Below are 9,672 nucleotides of genomic sequence, written 5' to 3' on the forward strand. Positions count from 1 at the left end.
CGTCTATGAAGACGAATGCCTCGCCAGTATGCTGCCGATATGGTTGAACTATCGGTTGGAGGATGGCATTCACGTATCATACAGCCGTTATGGCGTCTTCTATGACCACCAACGGCGTACGTCGGCCCGACATAATGCCACCCGAAAACAGCAGATAACCTCCACATAGCGGCACCCAATGGGCAGTGTGTCTAAGCCTTACCAAGTTGCCACCAAATACGTCTCCGGCGGTTGTCTGGTTAAAGGCATGTGCGACAACACCTGTCGGTGAAGAGCACGTGATGCCAATCCTGAGCGGTTCATTCGGCATGTTGTTGGGCCCATCTGTACCGCGCTACATGGTGTCGTGGTTGCAAAGATGGACCTCGCCATGGTTGTCGGGAGTGAAGTTGTGCATCATGCAGCCTATTGTGCACAGTTTGAGTCGTGACACGACGTCCTGTGGCTGCACGAAAAGAATTATTCAACATGGTATCGTTGCTCTAGGGGTTCCTCCGAGTCGTAACCCGTAGGTAGCGGTCATCCACTCCAATAGTAGCCCTTGGGCGGCTTGAAGGAGGTATGTCATCGACATTTCCTGTCTCCTCCATGTCCGAACAACATCGCTTTGGTTAACTCCGAGCCGCCTGGACTCTTACCTTGTTGAGAGCTCTTCCTGGCACAGAGTAACAATGCTGACGCGATCGAACCGCGGTGTTGACCGCCTAGGCATGGTTGAACTACAGACAACCTCCTCCCTGGTGGAATGACTGGAACTGATCGGCTGTCGGACCCCCTCCGTCTCATAGACGCTGCTCGTGCATGGTTGTTTACATCTTTGGTTGAGTTTAGTGACATCTCTGAACAGTCAGAGGGACTGTGTATGTTATACAATATCCTCAGTCAACGTTTATCTTCAGGAATTCTGGGAACCGGGGTGATGCAAAACTTTTTTTTGATATGTGGATTTAAGCAAGACAATACCCGGCAGCATACGGTGAGAGTTTCTAAAGCTTGTCTTCGTGCTTGCCAAACCGTACTTTGGCTACCAAGATACCCGACTGTCTCCCCAGATGAGAACATTTGGAGCATTATGGGCAGTTCCCTCCAACCAACTACTGATTTTGACGATACAACGCGCCAATTGAACATAATGTTGCACGATATCCCTCAGGAGGACACCCAACAACTCTATCAATAAGCGTCAAGCCGAATAACTGGCTGCATCTGGGCCAGAAGTGGACCGACGCCTAATTAACTTGCTGAATTTGTGAAGCTCTTTTTTTTTTGAAAAAATCATCCAATTTTTCTGAAAAAATATTTTTTTGTCTGTCCATATACATCACATCTACCGAATCACGTCCCACTGGGATAATTCTTTCGTGGTGTTTTGTGTGTGTGTGTGTGTGTGTGTGTGTGTGTGTGTGTGTGCGTGTATGTGTATGTGTATGTGTATGTGTGTGTGTGTGTGTGTGTGTGTGTGTGTGTGTGAGAGAGAGAGAGAGAGAGAGAGAGAGAGAGAGAGAGAGAGAGAGAAGAGAGAGTAACTTAGTATAGAATAGCGTTATAATTAAATTTTCGTCTCTGGGTACGCCGCCCCCGTAAATTGCAAGAACTGGAATCCAAAGAAACATTATCACGATATACGCCGTCAAAGCAAGAAGTCACAGGTGTACAACTGGTAAGATGTAGCACCCCGTTTCACTCTGATGCTGGCAGCGACGTGTCGTGTCAAGGATTCTATATGACTAATGTACCAGAGTACTCAACTCACGGAGGCCGGTCAGACGGGGGTCAAGTACATTTCGCTTAACGGCGTCCCACATGTGCTTAATAGATTTGAGATCCCACTTTAGCACCAGTATTTTCATGGTGTGTGTTCCCCAATTCATTCTAACTCAGTGCGAGAGCGGTGAGACGGTGCAGTATCTTGTTGAAAATGTAGGTTGTCTGCAGGGATCTGTAGACGAACAAATGGATGATCCGATAGGTAGATACCTGTATTCTTGATTGCTATATCTCTCACAGCTGTGAACAATGACAGTCATAATAGAGGCCTGATTTCACCCAGTGTAAACACCTCCCACGCCAGTATGAACAGTGTACGGTGGCGGGATGGGTGCATACGTATACTGCAACTCCACAATTAATATGACCTGTTTCACAATTTATGGCGCCAGATGGGGATGATGTTACGCTCATCAGAATCTCAGTGCCCAGCTCTGAGTTGAGCTGTACGACGCTGGTTTCAGTAACTAAAGCGAGGAAGTGATTCTTAGTGGAGTAACTGCACACCAGTTGTTATTATCTAGGCTTTAAAAGATGATTAATTTACTGCACTGTGACTTGCCTATATGCTATTACATTGGATGTTCATCAACAGGGATCCTTCTCATTTTCCTACATTGCTCTGCGAAACTTAGGGGCGAGATAGACTAAGTACCATAACATTTTAAAAACTCCGTGGAAATGAATGAATTTGCTGGAGCATGTTGCCAGAGGTCCCGCAGTCGTGTACAGAAATATGGACAACACACTCCGTGAGGTCAGTATGACTATAGCACCAAATGGGGCTGGCCTCGCAACACTGACACTTGAACGAACCAGAGGAGACAATGTATGTCAATCAGTATCAGACAATGTATGTCAATCAGTCACGGTGCCGGTGTTCTTCATTACAAGGCCCAGAGACAATGTTTGGTGACTTCACGCGGGGTGAGAATCATCGAGAAAGTGGAAGAAGGAAGCAGTGTGACGAGTGTAGCCATAACTTCGATATTACTCAGAGCATTGTTTCGCGTGTATTCGGAGCGTTCCGAGCCACAGGCGCTGCTGCCCGAAGGAGAGGTATGGTCGGCCAGCGGTCAACTGCAGCAGCAAGTGACCGTTACATTGTGGAATATGAAATAACGTACTCACGTAAAAATGCGGTGCAAATGCAAACACATTTAACAAGACTGGAAGGCATGCAGCCTCTTCTCCACAGTGACACGGAGACGGCAAGGTGGTAGTACCTCTTACAGACGACCAGTGCGTTGTGTTCCGTTGACACCAACATCCTGGTGGCACAGTCTGCGATGATGCCAAGAGCATGGGGCAGACAAATGACGATTGGGTCACGTGCTCTTCTCGAACGAGAGCAGATCATTGGACAACATGGTTGTGGAGAGACGCAGCGATTACTATGATTAATCAATAATTCAAGAACAGTCTTAATCGCATTTATTATTGTTATAATACCGCCAACCGGTTTCAACCCGAGGTAGGGGTCATCTTCTGGGCGTTTACACCATTGGTCGACTGCTGGTGGTGTCACTCCTGTCTACATAACGGCAGGCAAATAGTAAACGCCCAGAAGATGACCCCTACGTCTGGTTGAAACCGGTTGGCGGTATTATAGAATAATAAATGCGATTAAGACTGTTCTTGAATTATTGAGAGCAGATCAGTCTGAGTAGTGATTCTGGTGAAAGATGGGAACACGTAATGCACCCAGGAACATTGTCGAATATGATCGTGGTGATCCAGGTGTTAAGGTGCGAGGAGGCATAATGCTTCGTGGGTTTACTGTCTTCCAAATCTCACCGGTCAACGTTGTTATGACACTGTACTCCCTCTCCATGTGCCTCTTTCAGGGGTGCATTCGGCACTGACTTCTTTTTTACAGATGGCAGTGCGTGACCGGATATCGAACAGTGTAGGTGGAGAAGCTCTTGCAACGAGAGGAATTCAGCGAATGGACTGCCCTGATCTTTTCCCCTACATAAAACCTATCGAGCAGGTGACAGGTGCGATGTGAAGTCGTACTGCAGCACCTCCGCATGCACCAACGATCATCCACCTGTTGTCAACTGCGTTGGTGGAGGACTGGAAGACCTAAAATGGTGCAAATGGCTCTGAGCACTCTGAACACTATGGGACTTAACATCTGAGGTCATTAGTCCCCTAGACTTAGAACTACTTAAACCTAACTAACCTAAGGACATCACACACATCCATGCCCGAGGCAGGATTCGCCCTGCGACCGTGGCAGTCGCGCAGTTCCGGACTGAATCACCTAGAACCGCTCGGGCACAATGGCCGGCGGGAAGACCTAATGGAACGCCTTACCACAAAAACTCCTTATCAATCTTGAGGCCAGCATAGCAGCACATTTCAGAGCAGTCATTGTCGTCCTTTGTGATTACACACCCTGTTAAAACCACGTCCCATCTTTCGTCATGTCCAGGAGACCAATATAAAATCTCAGAGAGTCCTGTTGGAATATTGTCTTTCAATAAAAATGTCATTTCTGTTCGTATCACTGCGTATTTATAAAAAAGTCATTTCTCTTCGTATCACTGCGTATTTGTGTCAACTACCCTCGTAGCAGTTCTTTCTATGTATGGTCGAAGTCTCATTGAGCTATGTTACTTCGTGGTACCACATCACCCAAACGTTGCTTTTGCCATTCAGTTTTGCACACCACTGTGTTATTGCCCATACCGTTTGTCGAGTGAAAATCCCAGTGCCTGCATACCTCACGTTATCTCAATCACCGTCTCGTGTGTGGCCAGTAAAGAGTCCGGCGACGTTCCAGAAACGCGGTACATCGAAGTATTTCATTCTCCGCCCGCCCGGTTGGCCGTGCGGTCTAACGCACGACTTTCCGGGAGGGACGGAGCGCCGGTCCCCGGCACGAATCCGTCCGGCGGATTTGTATCGAGGTCCGGTGAGCCGGGCAGTCTGTGGATGGTTTTAGGCGGTTTTCCATCTGCCTTGGAGAATGCAGGCTGGTTCCCCTGATTCCGCCTCAGTTACACGATTACACTATGTCGGCGATTGCTGCGCAAATAAGTTCTCCATGTATGCGCACACCACCATTACTCTACCACGCAAACATAGGAGTTACACTCGTCTGGTGAGAGACGTTCCCTGGGAGGGGGGGGGGGGGGGGCGGTCCACTGTGGACGGAACCGCACAATAACCCTGGGTTCGGTGAGGGGCGGCGCAGGGGTGAAGTGGACTGCGGTAGTCGACGTGGGGTTGTGGACCACTGCGGCTGCAGCGGGGACGGAGCCTCTCCGTCGTTTCTAGGTCCCCGGTTAACATAACATAACATAACATAACATCCCATTCTCCGCAGCGATAGGAGCATTCGATCTCCATAACAGTTATCTGATTCATTGCTCATAGGTGTGTACCAGTACCGTTCGAAGCCTGTTTTCGAGGAGCAGTTTGCTACTATTTCTTATCTCACTATTAAACATCATTTAGTGTCCGGACGGCTAGAGACAATTACAAATCTGTCTAAGGAATTCGGTCTTTTACATCTTTCACAAATCGAGAAGCAAGATGTAAGAACAACGAGCTTCTGAAGTGATGTAGAAAAGATTTCACTGACGTATTATCATTCTCCTGCCTCCAGAATTCTCTCTGCGACGCACCAAGGAGAAACCTGGTCGTTATCCTCTCACATAATAGCACAAGTCGTTGTGTATTTGACACCAATAGGTTGACCGATGCATGTGCGTATGTTGTGCGTTGACTGCGACGTACTTTTTCCTTCCTGCCTTTCAAAATGTTTTAATACTGATTCATTGTTTTACGCGCTGCGCCTTTGCGGGAACTATACCGCTGCATTTTAACTACCTTGTGCAATATCTGATGGAAGCATTAATAGTTAAGTGATTGTGTAATGTATTCCTGACACTTACATTGGAAAGATATCTGATGCTTATTCTATGAGATTTCGAGATTGCAGCCGGATGACGTCAACATTTGGCACGATATTTCGGTTGACAACCATTCAGGCATCGTCATGTGAATGTGTTAAACACTGTACTGAAGACGGTTAAATGGTTGTCAGGCGAAATATCGTTGCCAGATGTTGACATCATCCGGCTGCATTCGAGAAACGTCATAGAACACTCAGGTTTCCATTTTTTTTTTTTTTTTTTGAGGATGGATGTTAATCTTAAAACGTACAGTCAAAATTCTGAATAAACACGGACAGAATACAGATACTCTTTTGTCGTTACATCGCGGAAGCGGTGTAACAAATGTATTTCAGAAGGCCGTGCTCGTAATTGCGGTATGGTGGGATCTTAGTGCTCGGTTTCCATTTGAGGTGCGAGCATGAGGTGAAAAGTTTTAGTTTAGCCCGGACCAGCTGCCATTTGTAAAGCCATTTGAACATCTGTCTTACTGTAACTATATTACTGTGTGTTAAGTGAGGCCTGTACGACGAATCGGAGCTGGCGTCCAGGAAAATTGTGTTTCTCGATTAATTACTCTCGAAAGAGATGTTAATTGGGCTGAAATTAATGCTTGGCTAATGTCACCATTTGTATGTGGACCGTTCGAATTTTACGTGCAAATACTTTTTTTCTGGCCACTTCTATACTTTAAACTTGTGGGAACCGATTAAAACATTACACTAAGGTAAATAAATGGATAACCTAAAAAGATTTTTTTATTACCCGACAATCTTTATCCGTTGTCGAGATGCGATGGCTTAAAGTCGAGCTAAATGTAGCACATAAAATTTATTCATACGGGAAATGAATGTACGGAAACGGTTTAAAATGATTGAGATAAATAAAAAAAATAAATAAAAAATAAAAAGTAAAAAAAAAAAAAACGCATTCCTACATAAACATGGAAAACTTGCTTTCATAAATCTAGCTTCATTCGGATTTTACGTGAAAATCACATGGTTTCGTGAGTCTGTTTATGCGCGATACATCTTTTTCAGACTTGTGCGAATCGGTTAAAATTTCGTAAGAAGATAGTAAGATACATGTACTTAATGATTTTCCTGCTGCTTTGTGAAAGATTTATCCATTGCCACGATGTACGCAACAAGGTTCAAAATGCTCAGTCGTCATCCGAGTCTACATCGGTTGCCAAGCAATGGCGCCGGCCAGGGGGGCGGAGCGGTTGTAGGCGCTACAATCTGGAACGGTGCGAGCGCTACGGTCGCAGGTTCGAATCCTGCCTCGGGCATAGATGTGTGTGATGCCTTTGGGTTGGTTAGGTTTAAGTAGTTCTAAGTTCTAGGGGACTGATGACCTCAGAAGTTAAGTCCCATACTGTTCAGAGCTATTAGAACCAAGCAATGATGGTCTAAAGTCAAAATAAGGCTGGGAACCAGAATTAAAAATGCTCCTATCATAACACAAGAAAGGCGAGTATGTCCTGGTCAGAGTCAGGGATGTGAAAGAAGGGAAGTAGCTTTACAAACTTATCGGGCAGCTTTAAAGACATTTAAATCAAATGCATCATGACACATATGCGCTTATTTACACATTAACCCTACTTCTCCGGCGTAGCCAGGTCACCTAACAGCAAGTTGCTTGCACACGTGCTTCTTGCAATGTATACTCTAAAGTCCCTGATTCTCTGCCCAAGTCTGGAAGAGTCACCACAGTAAACAGTATACGAGATCAGAATGCAGAGGAACATACATGCAGTCACTGAAAAGTTTTTCTGGTGGTATAAAATTTCTGGGAGTCCTTGTGGGACGACATTATGAATCATGTTACTTTACTTGACGGAGCACATCGTATTACTTGACATGGGTACCAATAATAACTAGTAAAAAAAGCGCGAATATGTCAAGATGTTTTGATTTAAATGTCTCTGAAGCTCTAAGATAAATCGATGAACTTGTTCCCTTCTTTCACACCCCTAACCCTGCCAGGAGATATTCGCCTTTTGTTGTTCTACGACAGGAGAATTTTTCATTTTTATCACTATATTTTGATGCTAAGATTATCATACAAATAATCCTTGCCATTCCTGAAAATTCTTGAACAATCTACAACATGCTGTTTTTAAGGAAAAGGAAGATTTGTGTTCAACGAGGACACTAGAGACGAAGCACAAGCTCGAATTAAGTAAGAATGAGGAAGGAACCCTCCCTGGACAGGCCGGACGGGGACTTGAACCATAAACTTTCCGAATGCGATTCCAATATGCTAATCATTGCGCTACCATGGTCGTTTGCTATTCCGAACCAAGTCATCTAAATTTACACTTACTATCTTTTCAATAGTTCAATCATGAATTTCAGGCGTCACTTGGTCTTTCAGTTTTTCTGGAAGTTACATGCATCGTCATTATTATAGTTTTTGAAAAAAAGAATGTTTGTTTTTGATCTCATTACCAGTAATTATTTCGAAGCAGCTGCAACGAGCGGTTAATGCCCACCGTTGTCAAGTCTCACTTTATTTCACAGCTTCGTGATTACCAGAAGCCAGCTACTATACCAGCCTACGCTGTAACTAAGAAACATCTGAAATGCTTTGTTTACATTCTTGGTTTGGTTGTTACAGTGATCCAACATACGAGGAGTTTGAAGAACTGGAAGACATTATGTGGATCGACGCCCTGTACAGCAATTTCTCATACATGCATCTGACTGAGAAAATGGTAGTAGTAGATGGCGGATTGTATCCTGAGCGGATGCAGTTTTGGGAGAGTATCTTGGGTGACATCAGGAGAGAAGAAGACGCAGCGGAAAAGGAGGAGAAAGAGAAGCAGCAGAAAGCGTGGAGGGAGCGAGAGGAGGAGGAAGAGAGGCTTAAAAAGGCTGAGAACAAAACGGAGGAAGAGGTCGATCCGAAAAAGCTCAGAGTGGAGCTATGATTTCTCTGCTGCTACATTCCCCAGCAGGGATACGATATGTAATTATTTGTGTTCACTGTAAATTTCTCGGTAAATTAATTATTTTTATAAAGAACGCAAAGTGTCCAAGTATGAATTCCTTGTTCACCTCAGTGCAAATGTCATCGTATCAAGGGAGAAAAACAAAGTGGTGAATTATTTGGAAATATCAAACATCGCAGTTTTCTGTTCGTACTTGGAGTTTGTTTGGGGCTTCTTGGAGAAAGCTGACCTCCTCACTAACGAACGTATGAAGTTTGTTGGAATAAATCGCGTTTATTCTTTTGTCGATGTATTTCCTCGTCGTCGACAAAATTAACTGTTTCCTCTTTTGCAGAATCACTAGTTACATTTTATTTTGACACTGTTAAGAAGTCGTAGAGGTTAAAACCTGCTAACATTGCATGCAAAACTAATCATTCCATAACAAATACTGAAAAAAATTATTTGATTGTTTCATTTTCTATCAAACTTTTAAGTAAACAAAAGTGCAACATAACTCTATCTCATCATGTAGGCCCTTGAAATCGAAAGCTGTCATCCTGATACACAGGTAATGGAATATGGTGCCCGCCCGGCTAGCCGCGCAGTCTAACGCACTGTGTCCCGAGCGGGAAGGCGTGCCGGTCCGCGACACGAATCCGCCCGGCGGATTAGTGTCTAGGTCTAGGTCCGGTGTGCCGGCCAGCATGTGGATGGTATTTAAGAAGGTTTTTCATCTACCTCGGCGAATGCGGGCTGGTTCCGCTAATTCCGCCTTAGTTACACTGTGTCGGCGATTGCTGCGCAAAGACCGGTTCCACGTACGCGTACACCATAATTAACATACCGCGCAAACATTTGGGTTACACTCGTGTGGTATGAGATGTTCCCGACGGTTACACCGGGGACCGAACCTCACAAAAACACTGGGTTCGGTGTGGGGTGGGTGGACTACTGTGGCCTGTTATGTGGTTGTGAACCCTGAGGGCTACGGCGGGACGAAGCCTCTTCGTCGTTTCTGGGTCCCCGGTTGAATACATACATACATACTGTGGAACGTGG

At 45.2% G+C, this 9,672-nt stretch overlaps 1 protein-coding gene across 1 annotated transcript in view; it reads left to right on the forward strand.

The window, feature by feature from the left end:
- LOC126266724 (venom carboxylesterase-6-like) overlaps window positions 1–8,863 on the forward strand; it is a 122,699-nt gene extending 113,836 nt beyond the window's left edge. Inside the window, exon 10 of the mRNA XM_049971200.1 lies at window positions 8,298–8,863. Coding sequence (XP_049827157.1) covers window positions 8,298–8,610 — 313 coding nt within the window. The 3' untranslated portion in view covers window positions 8,611–8,863. The remainder of the gene's footprint in view (window positions 1–8,297) is intronic.
- Window positions 8,864–9,672: the final 809 nt, after the last annotated feature.

This window comes from Schistocerca gregaria, chromosome 4, assembly GCF_023897955.1.
Source record: "Schistocerca gregaria isolate iqSchGreg1 chromosome 4, iqSchGreg1.2, whole genome shotgun sequence".
Classification (NCBI taxonomy): Eukaryota; Metazoa; Arthropoda; class Insecta; order Orthoptera; family Acrididae; genus Schistocerca; species Schistocerca gregaria.